The 21,150-nt window shown below is 36.9% G+C and overlaps 1 protein-coding gene across 6 annotated transcripts in view; it reads left to right on the top strand.

Moving 5' to 3' along the window:
• GAK (cyclin G associated kinase) overlaps window positions 1-21,150 on the top strand; it is a 66,089-nt gene that overhangs the window by 18,008 nt on the left and 26,931 nt on the right. For all 6 annotated transcript variants that reach the window (XM_066338780.1, XM_066338782.1, XM_066338785.1 and 3 more), the window contains exons 9-17: window positions 533-645; window positions 1,205-1,316; window positions 3,588-3,711; window positions 11,535-11,584; window positions 11,671-11,819; window positions 15,915-16,037; window positions 17,792-17,925; window positions 18,869-19,063; window positions 19,640-19,757. In XM_066338780.1, coding sequence (XP_066194877.1) covers window positions 533-645; window positions 1,205-1,316; window positions 3,588-3,711; window positions 11,535-11,584; window positions 11,671-11,819; window positions 15,915-16,037; window positions 17,792-17,925; window positions 18,869-19,063; window positions 19,640-19,757 — 1,118 coding nt within the window. The remainder of the gene's footprint in view (window positions 1-532; window positions 646-1,204; window positions 1,317-3,587; window positions 3,712-11,534; window positions 11,585-11,670; window positions 11,820-15,914; window positions 16,038-17,791; window positions 17,926-18,868; window positions 19,064-19,639; window positions 19,758-21,150) is intronic.

Consider the following 21,150-nt stretch of genomic DNA (forward strand, 5'->3'; position numbering starts at 1 on the left):
TGTTACTGACGTGTGATGGTGAAAAGGTAAACTGAAGCAACTTCTTATTTTATTGATAATCTTAATCCATTACAAAAAAGTTAGGAAATTTTATGTGAAAGTTGCTTTTTTAATCTGTTAAGTGTCTTGTGTAGTATCTGAATTAGTCCATTGGAACAATTCGTGATTTGATTTGGTTTCTTTGAACTTGCCTAAAAATCTCTATTTACTTTAGGTTTCAGATAGATTACTGGAAATGTTAATTATGGTTCCAGAAATGTATCTGACTCCAGCAGTATTAGACACACAGTTACCTCTGATGTTCCTTGTTCCTGATCTCAAGATGTATTCTTTGAAATATTATTGAGGCTAGGTAGTGGGTTTTTTTCTCGTGGATACTATTATGAGACTTACATTTAGATATTGATTCAGCAATTTTTCCACTTCTGTTCATGTGTTTGCTTATTGCATTGTAATGTACTGAAGAAGTTATTATCAGTTAGGATAAAAGTTCTGAAGGGTTTGTTATGATGTCTGAATCTCCTGTTTTTAGGCTCCACTTTGAGAGTGAACCCAGAGGAGAGGTTGTCAATCACTGAACTTGTGAACCAACTGCAGGAGATTGCAGCAGCTAGGAATGTCAATCCTAAATCCCCCATCACAGAGGTAAAAATGTCTCATAAGAAGTATTATTGATTAGGTCTCCTTTCTGTCCTCTGCAGTGTATGTGTGTTTAGTAAAAGATTTCAGAGCAGGTCCCTTGTTCTTTAGTATTTTGAAAATTTTGCACTAATTTATTCTGAAGTTCTATTAAATTGGTTGGTATTGCTCATAGGATCTTTGAAAATATGCCATTTAAAACACAGAGACCTTAAAAGACATTTAGTATTTCTTACTGCTTTTTGAAAATCCTTTCATCCTCTTGGTTTATTCTTTAGTATGCTAGCACTCTGTTTGACACGCTGTGTTTTATCATAATTAACTTGCACAGAAAAGTTTCATATATGAAGGCTCTGCCTACAGTAACTTGAAACCCACTTAGGCATCTCCTGTTCAGTGTTTAATTTGCGCTATACTGCAGGTGAGTCAGTTAGTGTACATTAACTTTCTGGCTTTGTCCTGAGATTCAGTTTGCTTGTTCTCACCAAGTAGCAGTGGTTTGCCAAACATAGCAAGATGGCTAAATTCGCAAGAAAATTCTCATCTGGGGTATTATTCTCCTCAGCTCCTGGAACAAAATGGAGGCTATGGAAACAGTGCTCAGCCTCGGACATCTGTCACCTCTGTTTCACAGAGCTCCAAGCCTGCAGGGCAGCTCAACAATTTGTACAATGCAGGTATGTTCAAAAAGAGATGTTATTTTAGTATAAAGACAATTGTGTATCTTCCATGGCGGAGGGCGGGGGGGGAAGAGTAATTTGGGAGTTTTAGATACTTTGCAGTAATACCAGCTATTTGACATTTATATCATTGTTTCTAGCCTTGTTTTGTGTGTTTTTGTGGGGGTTTTTTTTTGGTTTTTTTGGATTTTTTGGTTTTTTTTTTTTCCCCAAGGCATTTGATTTTATGCTGATACATGCAAATATGAGTTTTTCAAGTTCATTGCTGTGCAAGATAAAAATTGTTTCCTATGGAAAATAATTTAAAGTGCACTATTGACTGGTAGAGGCAGGAGTGTTGACATAAGTGAACTAAAACTTGATGAAACTGTGGATGTGAGAAGCAATAGTGGTCTAATGATTAAGAGCTGTAGAGGAAGGGTTTCCTGGTTACAGCAAAGGGGTGAAAACACTTATTTTGAACCCTGAATTTCTTTTGATTTAATGAAACAACGATATTTGAAAGTGCCTTGTCTAAAGAGCAGCATTTAATAGGAGTTTCAATTTAAACTATTAAAAATCCCCCGATTCTGTATTTTAATTGAAACATTGTTACTTTGCGGCAGAAGGTGCTGAAATCAGGACATAGCCTGCCTTTGTGTTTAACACTGAATCTCTGAGGTAAAAAAAGCAAGAGTTGCCTTCGCTTTTCAAGAGGAATTACTTAACATTGGAAGTATTACAACATAAAAAGATAGCAGCTATTTGTGGTGTGTTGGTATCACTTTGTGTTAATATTGGCTTCGTGTTTGGTAGATGAGAGAGCTTAATAAAGAAATGCAGAAGCAGTTGTAGGGATTCTGGTTATTGACCACAGTAGTTTAGTAATGCTTGGAAGTTGCTGACCTCATATGTGTTTATTTTAGACTGCAAAAAGCCTGTATGAGGAAGAAATACTTCTGCAAGCATCTGAGTCCACCTCTCTCCCCTTAGCTCTCTTGTCCTAAAAGACTTTTGACCAACCCCCCCAATGATTTTTTGAGTGCATCTGACAGATAGTAGTCTAAAGCTATTCAGTTTTTCACTTCCAAAAGCTGCATGTCTAACAGCCTCAAAGGAAAAAGGCAGCAGTCTAAATTCAGTCTAGTGACTATCCAGTCAGGATTTTCAGGAATAGCTGTAGTTGGTACTGCCTTGATCCCATCTAATTATGGGAGCTTTGTCCAGGCTGGACTTCAGGAGAGGGTTGCACCATAGGACGTCAGTGGTGAGGAGGAGGAGTTGGGGTTCCATCTGAGAGAAACAGTCGGTGGATTAGCAGAACTAAATGGAATCCATCAAAACATGTTTCCAAAATGACACAGTTAGAAGCTGACATACTTAGTTGGTAGAAATGGATTTTCCAGAGTACATTCAGCTGAAAATATTCAATATAGTAAAGAAAATAAGCTTGATAGGCTTACTTGCATCTAGTTTTTACTATTCTTTCTGCACCCATGTTAACTCTTATATCTGAATATGGAGCACTTCAATTAGTGTAGAAGAAATCAACGGACAATTTCATATTGTACTCAGTTTTCCTTCCAGCTTGATGTTTCTTGCTTGGCATTAATTATTATGAACTGTCAAAGAGACAAGGGATAATAATTTTCCGGGGGACATGTTAAAATTACGTAACATTTATTGCACTAGTAATATGTGTATGTCCATTTCTCTGAAAGAATCCAGCATCCTAATGCAATTATAGTCAAAAGTCTGTCTGGTCTTCTGTTTTGTGCAAGAATGCTTACTGTTTGTTATATACAATTGTATTCATAGGGATATTGTCCTGTTATGTGCTGTCTGGGGTATTGTGTTTGAAACTTAAGCTTAACTACGCCAGCTGCTTAAAATGCATTAAAATGTATCTGGAGATGATTAAGTAGATCTGCTAATGATAAGCTTCACTTTAGAAACTAGTACTAACGAAAGGCAATGTTTTGCTACAATGATATTATGAAACATATGCCTTACTTCCAGAATTTTTTACCGTTTTCTCATAAATACGGACAGCAAATTAAACAATGTTTTAAGTAAATCACTTAATCACTTTTCTGCAGTCACTTTTCAGGAAGTACTGTTTTTTTGCATAAGTCATAGTTGAGGAGAGCTTTTTATACTGTGAGCCTTACAGCAATATATAGCCTGTATGTGCATTCACTTCCTTCCAGCTTTATAGCCAACGTACTTTAAGTCATCCTGGAATGGGTTCCATAATAAAGTACAATTATTTTTATTCAACTACTCTAGGCCTGACCGTTGCGGAATGTGACCAGACTTATGGAGGGTTCTTTGATATTCTGAGGGGTGGAACAGAACGATTTTTCACTAATATTAAGGATACGTCTTCTAAAGTTATCCAGTCTGTGGCCAAGTGAGTAAAAAAAAAAGAAAAATAAAAAGAAATTTAAAAATTGTGCTGGTAAGAGTTCTAAATGATAGCACAGGAGTTTACTCCAGAAATGGTAAATTCAGCATATTTGTCCAAGTTTGAACTGTAATAGCTGGTACTTACCCCCTAAGATTTTATGTATGCTATTAATACAAAAGTTATTTCAACAGTTATATACTATAATTGAGAATGTTGCAGTAAGAACTGTCCATAAGTGCTACTTGTCCTACTGTATTTGAAATACTGAAAGCTTTTGAGGCATGAGCAGGTGGGGGCTGGAACAGCGTGGAGAATTGAATTATTAGATAGGGCCGTCATGAATAAGAGGTGGAGTGAAAAAGATGGAGTGATGAAAGGTACAAACCAAGGGAATAGATGTGGAGGGGAAAAATCCTGCAGGGAAATAAGCTCTTCAGTTTAGTTTCCAGGTGGAATCCTATGCCTTCAAGACAGTGTCAGAGGAAATTCACTGTTTGTCTCCTTTGCCCTGTATTGCATGTTTGAATACTCTCATGTTTAGAGGTGTATGTTTTCAGATTCATATTGTGTGATTTGTTTTTTTGTTTCTAATCAGATTGTCAGTCCCATTTCAAATATTTCTAATACTTATGATCAATATTAATCAGTCTGTATAATTTATACATTTTTAAGTCATAATAAAATTTTATGCAGTGTTAAATGGTTTTCTTAGTTCTAGTAAAAGCAGGTAAGTCTCTACTGAATACTATGTCTGAGTGAGAGTCTCCAGAAGAATACTGAACTCTTATTTCTTACTGTAGGGTTAGTGTCCCTTTAATTGGGATGTTGTGTTACAGCTTGTGAAATATATTTCTTCATATGTAGTTTTTTTTCAGAATTTGTATGTTACTTGTGCATAGTACTGCTCTAAAATATTTGTAATAATCAGGTAAGTTAGATTTGTAGATATTGCACCTCTGTATCCACTTCAAGTGTGTTTTTAGCTGTTGGCTCTTACACTTAGTCTGTTTAAACTTCTAAATATGGCTTAGAAAAGCCAGGTATTCTTTTTTTTTTTTTTAAGGCTACACTGCTTTGGTTTGTCCTTAAGCTCTCTATAGAAATCATTGGGACAGTGGCATTAAACTTTTCTCCCTGGGTAAACCACATAGACGCAGGACAGGGAGGTGTACAAGGGGAACAAGCTATTGCATGATGAAAAGCAGTTTTGGCAAAGTTATAAGCCCTACTTTCCCATAGTTGTGTATTAGATCTTACTATGTTTTTATTATACACGACATGCACCTGAAGTACTCCTATGCTTCCTTTTCTTATTCTCTTGACTCTACATGACTTTCTGGGTGCACTCCATCATTTAGTTATGTTTGAAGCAGTTTTCTCTTCCTGTTCTTGCAAGTGGTTTCTTCCTTAAAGGCTACTGGAAGTTTAATTAGTTTTTTGAATTTCATCTTGTGTGGTTTTTCCCTTTTCTAGCAATGGATGAAGACTGTCTAAAATGGTCTTTTTAATATGAAATGGCTTGTGCTGTGTGTACACCTTATTTTTAGTTCTCTTACCTTACCTTATAGGTGTGTGTGGCTTTTTTGCTTTGTGTGATTTCCTTTGCTTCCATAGTATATGTAGTGGGCAAGGAATAAAACAGTAACTGTACCCCTAACTGTATTTGCAGAGTTCATCTAGCAACTTCTGAAGTACTGGGCAGTGAGTACTTGCTGTCTGAATAGATTCTGTTCAGTTCTCATGCTCTTCTCTACAACTGTTCATTTAGATTATGGTGACTGCCCGAAATAAGTCTTGGCATCTGTCTTATTGTTGAGACTTAGTATGCCTCTTTTCAGTTGCTAGTTAGTGTTCTGTGGGTGAATGCAACAGCTTAGTGCATGGCTTATGGAACTTATAAAATTCTAGTCAAAGGAAAACTCACTACTTTTTCCTCATTTGTTTGAATCACAATAAGACACATGTGGATGTTTACTAGAATTAGGTATCTTGAAAATGTAGTTGTTTGACCTGGTACTGGTTTGTAGCTTTTAATGGATAGGTATATTGTCATATCCAAGTAAGATCAATTAGCCAGAGACCTTTTCAAGCTACTGAGGAGTGCACATTTACGTGGAGTATGGTGGATTGACAGGATTGTCAGACAGCCTATGCTAGCTATGCCCTAAGATTCCTCATGATGAGTCTTATATGCTCTCAGACATTTTGGACTTGGTTGGTTGAATAAAGGTTTTTGTTTAGGTGACTCTTGACTATCACCTCTGACACAATATGTGAAACTGTCAGATTTTTGTTTAAGTTCTGCACTATCATAAGCAAATCTTGGTTTTGTGGATCATCCTCTGTCTCCATACAGCTGTGTTTTTCTTTTCTTGTGTTATCTAAGTGAATTAATCATTGGGCTGAGGAGTGGGGAAAAAAAAGAGGGATTGCTCCAAGTGTGATCTACTAGTGAGAATCAGTTACTTTAATAGTTATTTTCCACTGACTGAAAGACAAACTCTCTCCCCTTGTAATTTGCCAGTATTATTTAGCAGCCCTGAGCTATGTACTTTTCATTCCTTGTATTGTGTTTTATTTTGAATCCTTACTATATTTAACAGTTTAGTGAAATGGCAAAACATGAATCAACATGACCAAACTTACTGTAAGGTAGGCTTAGGTCCTTTAGTATTTAACATTCACTGTTCTGCTGAGAGTTCCACACTGGGCTTGTGCATTCTTAAACTGTGTTTTAATCAAGCTGAATTGTTATTTCTTTGTCAATCTCTCCCATATTTGTAGGGCGTGTCTGTTTCTGTCATATTCATTCTCTGCCTTCACAAACTTGTGTTGTGGATGTAGCTGATACAAATGGTGATGTGAGAATACCTTTCTGCTGTTGCATCTTTGACTGCCTTTCCAAAACCCTTCAACCAACATAAGAAGCAGACATTCTGGAAAAAATTAAAATGTCTCTTCGTCATGCATTTTCCTCACTCCACTTAGACACTTTTCATGTTGGAGTCTATCATTTCATTAGGTAGGCTTTCTCCTTCCTACTTATCATTGCATTTCTGAATTAAAGTTATTTCCTTTGTCTGCAAACAGACTTCTATTTCACTGAATCCAAACTACAGTGTAACATTTAAGTATTTTGTTGTTGGAACAAAAAAAAAGTGGTGTTTTTTTTTTTTTCTGTAGCTACCTTTAGCTTGATTCTGATTTTGGTCTTTTGTTAGTCCTAATAAATGATAAAATCTGAAAACTGAAACATACATTACAGTCTGCTAGGAATAGGAAAGTAAATGAAGATCATCTTCATTGTCTCCCAGGCCACCTCAGTTGCAAGTATTATAACCTCTGTTGCAAGTTCAAGTCAGGTAGATGAAGCAGCTTGTAGTTAAATGAGAGAGGACAAAGAGCACCAGAGGTTCAGCCCTCTTGTTACAAACTGACTTAAAAGTACCAGGGTAGAGATGGAGAAGATATGTATTACTTTGTGAAGTCATACCATCTGCACAGACAGGAGCTTGGATCCTGCAGATGTGCTCAGGTGTGCCTGAAAGCTCAGAAAGCTCAGCCTGCAGCTGTGCAGCCACAACATTTCTCTTAAGCTCATTGGTTTGTTGCTTGTGGAGGTTTTGTGCCTTTGACCAGTTTTTATGCGTATTGAGGCCTACATCCATACAGATTACAAATGCCCTGCCAAAAAGCACAGCTAAATGTTTTAAGGATCGGATCTTCACTGGTGTTGAAAGCAGGAGGCAAAACTTGTGATCAGTCTTCCATTGCTTTGTCAGAACAATCTTTTGCCAAAGAGATTATGATCTAATAATCTAGGAAAAACTAGCTGCCTTTTGCGCTTGCTTTCTTTGTTTTTAAGGTAATTCTGTTTTTTGTTTAATATTTTATTTAATGGATTTTTGCATTGCACTAGGTAATTGCATGGTTAATTCAGTTTTATGAAGCAAAACTTAGTGGAAACAGATTGATGTGAATTTTTGTGCTGTTTTTCTCCCTGACTTTTAAAAAATAAACAGAAAAGAGCAATGGATAGATTTTTTTCTAATCTTGTAAATGTAGAGATGTCTGGAGGTAGATTGCTTGGTATTAGGGCAGTATTTAATTTAATGGTTTATATGCTCACATTGTCGCTGTGCTGGTTAGTCTGTCGTTCTTTGCTCTTTATTATCTTTTGTTGTTAGTAAACAGAATGTACTGTTGTAGAATTTTGTTCTATATGTTAACTAGTTTGTTTTGTGAGTTTAGTTGCTAATTTTAGTTTCATTGTTGTTAATTTGCTGGAATGTCTTGTTTAATATTACTTATAGTCTTTAGGTGCATCTGGTCTCTGGCAAAAATGATAATGCCAACCATTATCAGCAACCAAGTGCTCAACACAGTGAGAGGTTTTTAACATGTGGTTAGAACTTCTTATTTTTGCTATGAAATTTATTCCGCAAAATCAGAATACATGTCTTATTTGCTTAATTTCATAGAACCAAGCAGTAGTTTGGATTGGAAGCAGCATCTGATTATAACCCCTGAGCAATGGGCATGGACACCTTCAACTAGACCAGACTAATATCAATCTGCTCTCTGTCAGTTTAAAGCCATTCCTCATATCCTGTCATTACATGCCCTTGCAAAAAGTCCCTCTCCAGCTTTCTTTTAGACCTCCATTAGATACTGTAAGGAAATTGCCTCATGCCTCCATACAAAGACTAGACTAGTCTAGTCTCGTCCCACATCCCACTTGTCCCAAAACAGTCCTGGTTTTGAAAAAGCCTGGTGTCATCAGAAAAGGGACAAAACGGTGTCATATCACACTTTTTTGTTGAGCTTAATTGGACCCTTAAAAGCACACAGTTTCCCATATTGGATCACATGCTGAAAACACTCTATGTATGTCTATATTTGCATACCTTTCTTCTCTTATCACCTACCAGCAAAACTGCTATCTAAGCAAAATTTCAGCAGTTTAGGATATGAAAGGAAAGACTTTATTTGTGATTTTTAGTTAGAGAGTTTTATCTTGAAATGCATAGGAATGCTTAAACAATGTGAATACATGTTTTTTTCACCTTCTTAACATTTAAAGAAATCTCAGTTACCATTCTGGCATAAAACACTTGCTGAAAACAGAGTACCTTGTGTTCAGTTCTTACTACTGAAATAGCTGTGAAATCTTCAGAATAAAGTTCAGTGAATTCAAGGACATGGTGACATGTTCTGAAGACTTGTGTTGATTTAACAGTTAAGAAGCTTCATTTTAGCTAAGACTGTGCAAAAATTCTGAAGCTTTTTTAGTGTAATAGTGAAATACTTGGGATACTCCTACAAAATATAAACCTTAAGTTATCTATGTTGTGCTCTGTTGTTGACATTCTAAACTGCACTCTTACATCTGTGTGTGTATGGTGAGATCCATGCCTAATACTGCTTTTTAATGTAGACAGATTTTAAAACCAAAGCTGAGTTGAGTGGTGTTAGTAGTAAGAAGTCAATATCTGAAAGCTTCCCAAGAGAATGGGTGTGAGTGCCGTGGGTTTTTTCTCTTAATAGTTTTGTGCCAGTGTTACAAGTTGCTGCTTAACCTCGGTGTTACAGCACTGAATGAATAATGGTTCTGTAGCTGTCATATTAGTTAGTTCTTTATCTTGATACCAAAAAAATTGATATTAGAGTGATTACACGTTTTCTTCCTTGATGCTGCTGAATATAATCAACAAATAGCATTTGAAACGTCTCATCTCTATAAAGGACTACAATCATTACAAATTTCAGTAAGCAGTTGTTATTAGCTCTGAATGTAAATTTCTGCCTTAATTAGTTTGGCTGCAACAGGATTACCACCTGAGCTTACATGATGAAGTATGTCCTTCCAAAGGTGCAAAAAAATTTGAATTTTTTCCCATTTGTTAGCCTTGAGAAACCTTGCATAAAGAGATTAAGGGTTTTGGTTTTTATTAATGCTTAATCTAGTGAGACTCAAACTTCCTTGTGATTTCAATTTGAGACGCTGAATCATTCATTGCTAGGACACTGATTATGCCATTTTGCATAAATATTGTTAAATGGCCTTGCATTCAAAAGATTTTTCTTCCCTAATCTAAAATCCTCACTATCCTTGTATATTAAATATATATTTATAAATACAATGTATATTTTTAATGATTCCTGCTGACCTCTATCATCACTAGCAAAGAATCAAAATTTTATTTTCTTTCTTAATGTTTCAAAATTTGAGTGCAGTATCCTAGGTCTGCACTTCTAAGCAGTGTCATGAAATCGTGTTGAGATTTAAAAGTTTTGTTAGTGCCTCTGAATTAATTAAATATGCTTCATAATGTTTTGATGACATTTTGATATTCTGGAGTTAATAGGCTACTGAGATATTTAAGTTAGGGATGTCTAAATCAAGTTCTGTTGGTGAGATTTGTTGTTATTTTGCCAATCCAGAAGTGCAGACCTGTGTAGTTATACTTAGCCTTGTTGGCCTGCACTGGATCTCTTTGGTTTTTCTCTTGCTTTTTCTTTCTGCAACATGGCAGGTACCATAGAGACAAAAAAAGAAAAAATAATAGTGGTTTTAAATTAGTTGATTGCCTAATCACCCACACCACATCAACAAACAGGCAGGGAACAGACCTAAGTATCGTCACTGGGAGATTTTTTGAAGAGGCAGCAGTTTTGAACTGTGCACAATTGTATGAGAGATAGATGACTAATGATTAATGCCTTGCTCTCTAATGATTAATGCCTTGCTCTCTATGGGTGTTCTGGAAGTGAATTTTTGGAATAATTATTTAAATGAGAAGAGAGATTTGGGTACCCTCTGTTGAGTGCAGGTAGCTTTGAGGTGCAGCTGCTGTGGGGAGCTGCAGGTTGAGCTCTGGCTGGGAGCCTGTGGCAAGAGGTCAGGAATTGCCAACCCCTGGCACAGCAAAGGGCACAGGGACCTGTGACCCAGCCAGGACACTGAGACACCGCAGGAACCAAGGACTCAGCAGGAAGATCCCAGATTTTGGCACCCATAGACTGTGAGAGTATAATTTTTTTCCCATTATTTCCTTTCTTGGGAGTCACTCAGCAGGCAGCAGTTCCAGCCGTTGCTCTGTTGCTTTAGAAGGATTAAATTACTTAAAGCAACCACAGATCTGTGACTCTGCTACGAGAAACCTGGGGTCCAGCTGGTAAGGAAGTAAATCTGGTCTGATTGTGTGAGTGTGGGATGTGTAGGGAGTCAAGCAGGGCACCCATTGGCTCTCCAGCTGCAAAGGGGCTTCAGTCCTGGCAGTGGCAAGTCTGGTTGGAGTGTGACTGCCAGAGTCCTTCCTGAGTGACTAGACAGGGAACAGTGTTCTTGACACTGTCTGTATGGAATTTGGATATTGGGCAGCATGGCCATCTGTGCCAGATAGAGACAACCCAGAGTTATGTAATTTAAACTTTGATGTTCAACTAGTAGTTTTTCTTTTAAGCATTGAGATATTCTTCATTAAAAATATTAATGTATCCTTGTGGGCTTTCAAACTGACACCCTACATTGCATTTTATTAGAAAGAGCAGGTGCTAGAGGAGTGGGTTAAAGATTAAAGGCATCTGTGCAAAATCCCACAGTTTGTTTTAGTGCAGCTGATTTAAATGGATAAGTGTTTAAACACAGTATCTGTTCTGAAAGCTCTGCTCTGAAACTCTTGAAATGTGAATGTAACAAGCCTCAGATGGAAGAAATGAAACATTAGTCATGGTGATGGTTACCACCTGAGAGATCTGGCTTTTAGACTTAAGACTTGAATGGTTATATCTCCCAGTATTAACACCAACATGTTCTCTTTCAGTTATGCAAAAGGAGACTTGGATATATCGTACATCACTTCCAGAATTGCTGGTATGATATCTGTATCTTTCTTAAACATAATTTCTCCTAGGTCTTAAAATATGAAAAATTTCAATTGCGGTTTGTTCTGTCTTCAGTGATGTCCTTTCCAGCTGAAGGTGTAGAATCTGCGATCAAAAATAATATAGAAGATGTGCGGTTGTGTCTAGACTCTAAGCATCCTGGCCATTATGCTGTGTACAATCTCTCTCCAAGAACATACAGGCCTTCAAGATTCCACAACAGGGTGTGTATAGTTTCTGTGTATTTCTCTAAAAGGCCTTGAAACACAATGTTTTCATTATACTTTCAGCTTTTTATTGTAGAAGGTTAAAGTAGGTTAATCAAAAAGATGACAAAAAAAAAATATGAACACAAGGTCAAAGAGTAACCTATATTCTTCTTGTCTGCTTTAAATTCAAATTTAACTAGTAGGGACTAATCCTCAATCTTACTGACTAAAGTCTGTTTTTTCTGGGATAGTGATATCTTTGAAAACATGTCTAGGTACCTTATGTGTTTCAAATTTAGGTGGAGAATACTTTAAAATAATTGAAGTCTTACTAAAATGTCAATCTCTCCCATATTCTGCTGTTTTCCTTTATCAAGCACATAGTGACTGATTTGTATAACCTGTTCACTGGGGTTTCTCCTTGTCTCACTACATACCATTTGACTGCTGTATGACTCAGCCATAGCTGACTGATTGTTCCCACCATCTTCTGTATTGTAGTAGCTTAGCTGAGCCTCCATTATCCTTCCATCAGGCAATTTCTCTGATACTAATAGAAAAGCATTTGCCTAATTCATCAGCAAGGTATTCAGAATATCTTGTACTTCAGTGTCTGCTCCTAAGTAAAACTCAATTGTACTGGAAGAGGCTCAACAGTTGAGACTGTTACTGTGTTGTGAGTTGTCCAGCACCTCAGGAGTCTGTCGTCATCGTGTCTCTTCCACACAGTACTGTCTGCCAAGAAGAGAGTCTAGAACCATTATTTGTTACAGAATAATAAAGCCTTTTGGGCCTTATGCAGAGCCATCCTTAGCATTATTTCAGTTATCAGAGTTGACTTAACATGTCAGGGAGAGGTATATTTGATGTATTCTTTCTAGTGCTGTCATTTCCTGTTTCCTGGTAAACATGAATAAGTATTGTCACACCTGAAAGAAATCATTGCTGCCTCTTTGGATTAATGCAGTCAGCTTCTTTATCTGTATCTGTTTCAGTATGAGATTTAGGTAGAGGCTATTCAAGATGGAAGGCTACAAGCTTCATTATGCAGGAAATCTACTGCTTGATTATTTGTAGCAGATAGCTCAAACCAGAATGTTCAGCAATCCTTTTTAGCACCAGATTGTTGGAAAGTCTGAGACTGATGTAGTGAACTGATTTATTCCATATCCTGCAAAGTGATCAGTGTCTGTTTATGGAGTGATAAATTCTGTGACTGAGAATTTGCTTACCAATGGATTTTTTGGTTATGTAAGTTTGAGGTGCCTATGTACCTGGTATTTCTGATGTGTTGGTACTAAGACTGGTAATATGATCTTGGTTTTGTTGGGAAGTCATAGTACGTCATAAGTAGTTGAAAACATTACAAGTTCGTGACCACTTTATTGGCTAGGAGTATTTAGGAAGGCAGTTATTTTACTTGGAAACAAACTCTTAATTGTTTTTGGAGCTCTTGCCTGCCTATTCTTGAAATTGAGATGTCCAGCAGTACTAACTTCATTGTTCAGTGCTGGCTGCAAGTAGCCATGTAGGAACCTAAAGTAGCTTAGTTTTAATTTAATGCTTGCAAAAGATGATTATGGCAAGTCTTCAAACATGATCAGAGGAGAACAGCTTTTAAAATTATTAATTCTGACACTTTGCTTAGAGGATATCTATGAAATTACATATTACTGGTTTCTTTCAGTTTGCTATCTGTATGGAACTTCTACAAATTTCTTTAATCTTGGTTAGAATTAATGGTAGTTTTGAAGTCTTCTCTGCCTGTCCCTCTTGTTATAGGTTGCTCTGAGAGTTTGTACACTATCCATCATTCTGCTAATTGTCAGAACACTTAGAGCTTAAAACACAGCTAAAGAAACAGAAAGTAATGTTTTTTTTGTTACATCCTGTAGGAATCCTAGTGTTTGAGTAAAAAGTAAACAGTAAAGTAAAAGGAAAAAAGTCAGTACTTTTTACTTTTTTTAATACATGTGGATTTTTAGGCTGTGTTCTGATCTGAAGCTGCAATGCTTCAATATGATTCTTTTGTAGTGTTATGATTTATAAGTTCAGCGAGCATCCAAGCCCCACACAGCTACTTGCTTATTCCTCCCTGGTGGAACTGGGGAGGAAATCACAAGGTAAAAATGAGAACTCATGGGTTGAAATGCACTTTGATAGGTAAAGCCAAAACCACAGTTGCAAGCAAAACAAAACAAGGAATTTATCCACCTTTTCCCATGGGCAGGTGAGTGTCCAGCCATGTCCAGGAGTGCAAGGCTTCATCATGCATTATGATTGCTTTGGAAGACAAATGCCATCGCTCTAAATATTTCCCTTTCCACTCTTTTCCCTCCAGCTTTATGGATTGCGCATGATGTCCTATGGTATGGAATATTCCTTTGGTTAGCTGGGGTCACCTCTCCTGGCTGTGTCCCCTCCCAGCATCTTGTGTACCCCAGGCCTTCTTACTGGTGAAGTGATGTGAGAGGCAGAAAAAGCCTTAACTCTATCTAAGCTGTGCTTACCAATAAAACAAAAATCCCTGTGTTGCCAGCACTATTTCCCTCACAAATACAAAACGTAACCTCATTTAGTTACTGTGGAGAAAACTACTCCAGCTGAAACCAGCACACACTACTGTTGTGGTATTTGAGATGTATTGAAACCCATATTGAATCATGTGGTGAACAGGGATGTAAAGGACTTTTTGCATTAGCTTTTCTTTGTTTGCTGGTGACTTTACATAAGCTCGCACTAACGAAGGAATGTGCAATTTAAATCTCTTGCAAAATGATGCTTTTTGAAATGACCTTATTTTTAATTAAAATATTAGAGTACAATGAAATGTTATAGGAGACTTAGACTGTTTGTAAAGCCTTTTTTGCTGTGCTTACCACAGTTTTTTTTGTGGTAATAAGCTCAGGTAATTCATCTCAGAGTAACCCTTGAATTCTTTATCTAGATGGGAAGACATATTGCTGATAGGAAAACTTGGTCTTCAATATGACACTAAAAACAAATAGAAAAAGCTTTATTTGTAACTTGCTTCATTGACCCTGAATGTATCTACTCTTTAGGTGTTTCAAGTGTCCCAAGAATCAAGTTTCATATACCGCATCCTTACTGGACAGTTGATTTTAAGGCTGTAGATTCTTAGCAGTGAAGCTAATGTTTTGTTAGTGTTTTGAAGCAGTAATTGCAAATGGGATGTTACTGAGCAATTCAAGCTCTTTGAACAAAGGACAAAAACTAAAAAAAGCCTAATCTTTCTGTTGTTGGGATTTTTTGTTTTGGTGGTGGTTTTTTGTTTTTTGGGTTGTTTTTTTTTTTTTTTGCTAAGGTATATGTGCACAGATTAAGTTGAAAGCTGTTTTATTTTACTCCTTTCTCTATAAGAATATTTCAGATAATAATCTGAGTTCTTGATACTACTTTTGCAGCAGATTTGTAGACAGTGATGCCTTGAGAGGCTACCTAGAACAGAGACTAGACAGTGTTAAAGGAAAAAAGTAGGTATTTATTAAAAGGCCTTCAAGAGCAGTACAAGAGCCTGGCCAAGGCTACGCCCAAGATGGACAATGGGTCACACTTTTTCACACTTTTGTAAGTTTTGCATGTTGGGGTTAATTGTCCAATTACAGCTTCAGGTTGTGAGGTCCCATCCTCCCAGTTTACTCTCCTCAATTTGCTGTTGTTTAGACTTTTTAGGCCTGAAGCTGCAATGGTGTCCTTGGTTCTCGGGCTGGAAAAGGATTGTTTTGTCTGATTAAACTATGAGGAGAACTTGCTTAACACTTTATACGATGTTCAGAGTTACATACTAATGCAGTACAGAATCTGAAAAATATGAAAGCTAAAACTTATGGCATCAACAGAACTGAAGTTTTATTTCACTTCGTCCTAAAATGTGGTGTTTACACTGTGTAACACTACTTTTCTTGAACACCTTGCTTAATTTCAACATGAACATGGCATTAAAGTGTAAAAACGCCACCTCTAAATATTCTTAGAGAATTAGAGAATATTCTCTAAATATTCTTTGAGAAAGGAGTAACCTATGTTGTGTATATGTGACAATATGATACTGTTTCTCATGTTGACTGTCTCTTGTCTCTCTCATTGCAGGTTTCTGAATGTGGCTGGCCAGCAAGACGAGCACCAAATCTTCAGAATCTCTACAGCATATGCAAGAACATGCATTTATGGCTGAAACAAGATCAGAAAAACGTTTGCATTGTGCATTGCCTTGTAAGAAATTGATTTAAGTCTGAAGTGCTTTGTTCAATAGAGCTTTAAATTGTGAATAAGGGTGCTAGTATCCATTCAGTTTGTGACTTTTACTGGCTTTCTTTACTGGAAGCTCCAGGGTCAATTCCTTCCTGCTGTGTTTGTAAGGAAGTTACTTGCATAATGTAGGGTAATGTAGTGCTTACTTAATTGCATTTAGAGTGGAAGGCAGTATACAGGCAGTATTCAGGCAAAGTGGCCTTTAGAAGAAAAAAAATCTGCTCTACTCTTTCAGTATTTGCTCCATTTTTTGTTTTCTATGCGATAGATGGGGGTACACTGCATATCCCATTACTGTCTATTTGGAATGTAATCTGTAGCCACAGAATTTCAGAAACCAACTGTAAGACTTCTGATTTACTTGCTTTTGTTGGCCGCAGATTGCTCTGTAGATTTTCCTATTCTCCAAAGTATTATTAACTTTGATATAACAAAAAAAAAAAAGGCAATAAAACTGTCTATAGAGCCATCTCAAGTCAAACATGGTGGGGGAGGAATGAATTCAAAGAATACTTTGCTCAGAGTTTGAAAATTAGGTCACTCTTACATTTGTTTAGGAGAATTGCATGTGAAAATTTGACATTCTTATTTTGCTATGGAGTAAAAAGCAAAACATGGCTGTGACAATGCTTGCTATGCTGCTGGAAAGCATCCAAAACCTGCCTGATGATATGGTATAGCTGTGAATAGGGAATATCACTCTCAGACTCAAAACCAGGATCTGTTATTCTGACAAACCATATTTGGGTGTTATGTAGTGTTTTGCAAGTAAAAAGCCAGTTCATGTCAGCTCCTGAAAGCCATTATAATTTTAAGTGCTGCTGTGAGGTTAGGCATCTGATTCTATATTATTGTAGTACTTCTAATACCTTGGCATCATCACATGGTTGCTGGTCAAGTAAGTAAGAAGCAGATGTGAAGAATTAGCATTGGGTTTTGTAACATCTTTCCATCAAAGTTTTTTTTTTCAAGGTACCTAACTCACTCCTTTTCCTCACATGTGAGGGAAACTTTTTTAAATACATGGCTTTGTGCCAGATCTGATGTGAAAAGTGTACACTAGAACTTAAATAAACGAATGATAAAAATTCTGTTCTATGTGCTAGCAAACAAACCTGGAGAAGTCTTGTTTTGTCAACCATTATATCTTTCAAGTCTTCTGCTTTTTATAATACAGGCATGTAGCTGGGATGTGTATGTAGCTGGGATTCCTTCAGAAAGAAGCTCAGTGTTTTAATATCTTTCTCTTGATTTCTTGGCAAGCTATTAAACGTTTTAGACAGAAGTCTAAAGAGCTTAGTATGGTTTAATTCTTCTGAATCTTTGTACTTTTCTTTTAGCAGAGTCCATGGCTGCTGTCAGTCAAAAATAGCAATGTTCTGGGATTTCAGATAGCAGCCAGGAAACAAACCTAAAAAATGGGTATTAGTGACAGTAAGATAAAGAACATCAACTGAAAATTTCAAAGAGTGTTAAGCTAAAGCAGATATTTACATTTGAACAGGTAATACGTAGTATCTTTTGTATGGTGTTGAAGTTAAATGTAAACCTTTCACACTCGGATACAAATGTCAAATCAAATAAAGGCAGTAGACCTTGGACATCACAATACTAAATCATGATAGGATATAGAATACATAATGGGATGCTCTTGAGTAATTTGGATGATGCTTTTTCCACTAGATTTACTAACAAGGCTACTTTTTTCCCCCTAGGATGGAAGAGCAGCATCTGCTGTTGTAGTTTGTTCCTTTCTGTGTTTTTGTCGTCTCTTCACTACTGCTGAAGCTGCTGTTTATATGTTCAGTATGAAACGCTGTCCACCTGGCATTTGGCCTTCTCATAAAAGGTACTGTAAGGTACTGTTGAAGCAAGTAGTTACTCAATTCTGAATGTGGTATAGGATGTCTTTAGAAAGATAAATTATTTCTGTAATGTCTGTGTTCAAATGTCTGTTTTTCCAAGTATTTTGCTGTATCATGAATAGAAGGTAGTTCTGAATTTTCTGAGCCTGTGAATACCCATCAGAAGTGGGTCAAGTATGCCCTGTGGTGCAGAAGTGTTTGGAATGAAAACAAGGGTATGCAGAGCTTTTGAATGCTTGCTTAATTATAAAATCCTTTTCCACATGTGTCAGACTTGCTTCTTTTTTTCTAGTTCATTACAATAGGTTTTATTATGTCAGAACACTGCAAGCTCTGAGCAAATACCAGAAATTATTTCTGTCAATTTGGTAAAAATGCCTAGTGCTTTTTTTTTTTTTGAGTGCATGTGGGGAAGACTTGCTTGTACTTTGACAAATGTTTTGAGCTGTTTATTTGATTTAATTTGATAGGTCTTATAACCGTAAAGTATGAATAACAAGTGACACTGGTAGTAAGACTGTTTCCTGCAAAAAGGATAAGATTGTGGGAAATAAAATATTAGTTCAGTATAAATGACAGATTGTTCTTGTACACATTTATTTCATATATACTTAAGGGGTTGACCACAAAATAATATGTGTTAATCAGGACAAATTCAAAGTCTTTAGGAAGATTTTAGTGATCCATTATGTTTTATGTCTAGTTTGTTTTACAAGGCATTATATGTAAAGCTACAGACCTTTTGTGTCATTCTGTCAGATTTGAAAATCTGTTTGCTGGAGGTGGTGGTAAATGTTCCCATTGTTTCACTGTTAACACTTACCAGTGCTTAGTGACTGGGTACGAACTGAAGTAACTTGCTTATATGTTCACCCATTTCTTAGAATTTTGTACTCTGACTAAATGAGTACCTTCTGGTTTTGGCAGATACATTGAGTACATGTGTGACATGATGGCTGAAGAACCCATCATTCCTCACAGCAAGCCCATCCTGGTCAGATCAATTGTCATGACTCCTGTTCCGCTTTTCAGTAAGCAGCGTAATGGCTGCAGGCCTTTTTGTGAGGTATACGTGGGTGATGAGAGAGTAACCACTACCTCCCAGGAATATGACAAAATGAAGTAAGTACAGATTATGACTTGCTCTGAAACAATAAATTACGTTATTCTGGATTCTAGCATTTATGTATTTCTGGATTCCTCTGTGTCCTTTTAGCTGGTCTCAAAACGTAAATTGTGTGTGGCTGTTACAGCAGCTTGGATCTGGTCATGCAGAACAGTGAGGGTGATGGTGGGTTGGCACACTGGACACTGCAAGGCAGTGAGCAAGACCCCCTTCTCAGTCCATGTAATGTAAGACTGGGAACATGGATCCCTGGTATACTTGTGCTGAGCATAGCATCGTGTCTCAGTCATAGAAACTGTAAGGATCCTCCAGGCGTGGCAGCTGAAAGGTGACTACCTATTAGCTCCTGTACAGTTCTGGTGTCTGCGCGATTGCAAATGGTACTAGCACTGCTAGATGTGGACAATCACAGACAAGAAAACTGAGAGACTACTAGCTTTTCAGCTACTTGAAAGCCTTGAGAAACCAGGCTAAATCTAAAGTAATACAGTATTTAATTTCTTTCTAAACTAAATTAACTGTGGTTATGTTTTGTGGTTTTTTTTGGGTTTTTTTTTTTTTTTTTCCTTTAGGGAGTTTAAAATTGAGGATGGGAAAGCAGTAATCCCACTGGGTATAACAGTCCAAGGAGATGTTCTCATTGTGATCTATCATGCCAGGTCAACTCTAGGAGGACGACTACAAGCCAAGGTAGTGATAAATTTACGAGCCTGAAAGGGAAGATTTCCAATTTTGTATCCTTCTAGTTATCTACTGAATATTTTGCTTTTTTTACTATTCTTTGTTCAGAGAAATGTTTGAGGTTTTCTTTCACTTGTGAATTCAACCTTTTCAAGCCTTCTGAGTATGTCCACTTCTAATGCTGTACATGTAGATGTTTTTGAGGGCATTTCTGCAATGTACCTCAGTATTGATAATTGTTATATTTGTACAGAAAGCTCCTAGCCAGTTTTTTTGAGGCAGCAGTTATTATCTGTTAAGTTGCACAACAAGCCAGAGCTTTTTAATTCTGTGCACACAAACTGCAAACAGAAGAAAAATACCGCTCAGCAGAAAAGTGGGATTCTAGAGACTGCCTGTACAAAACAGGCTGGAAAAATCCATATGGTTTTATAGCCTATTTCTAAAGAGATGTTCATTTTTGTAGCTAATTTTCTTGCTCGTCTTTGTTTTACTAGAGAACGCATATACCCTTTTCCAATACAACTATGGATGCAAATGTATTGCAAGATCACAAAAAACTTATTAATGAAACCTGTCTTCAGTTTTTTTAGAAGGCAGGCGTGTTCTTTTTTCTCCAGATAAATAACTGAAATTAAACTTGAAATCTATGTAAAAGATAAGGAGAGGTAGTGCAAAGTTTAGAGTTTGGAGCTTTGTGGAAATTGATCAGCCAGTTTTTCAGCTAGTTTTGGTACATGTGGGACATGTATGCATATTCATATATAGTGTTAATGAAGTTGTTTTCCTTCTGTTATTTTCTTCTGCTTTGTGAGTAGGAGGGCATCAAATCTTGTCATGTTGTAGAGGTCCAGCAGGACCTTCCAGAACACGTTAAAACTAAAAACTCAGTGAAATGATTCCTTAATGCACAAAAAATCCCCTACTGTATGGTTCAAGGCCATCAGGAGAAAGGCATAAAACTGACAAAACTTATCCAAGGTTAGGTTATACTCCTTGTACCACCTCACTTTTATTTATGACAGAGTTTCTTTAATATGGTTTCTCTGGCATTTATTCACTGACAGAAAAGACTAGAATTTTCTCAGCTGTCAGCTGCAACATGTTATACTTCAACAGTGTGTGTGGTGATCTGGATTTGGAGGTTTGATGGAACAATATTCAATGTGTCCTTAGTTATATATGCTGTAAATTGCCCCTGAAGTTCTTTGCAGACCTCTTAAAGAGATTAACCACCACATTTTGAGATTGCTCCTGTGTTCAGAGCTGGGTGTTGTAAATGTCTTTACTTTCTCACAGCTAATTTGAGAGAGAGTTTAGTTTATCTTCCAGGAAAATGATTGCAGGGATGGAAGAATCAGAGAAGCTCTCTCCAGTATGTCCATGTTTCTCTTGTACTAAG

Source organism: Sylvia atricapilla, chromosome Z, assembly GCF_009819655.1.
Source record: "Sylvia atricapilla isolate bSylAtr1 chromosome Z, bSylAtr1.pri, whole genome shotgun sequence".
NCBI classification, from domain to species: Eukaryota; Metazoa; Chordata; class Aves; order Passeriformes; family Sylviidae; genus Sylvia; species Sylvia atricapilla.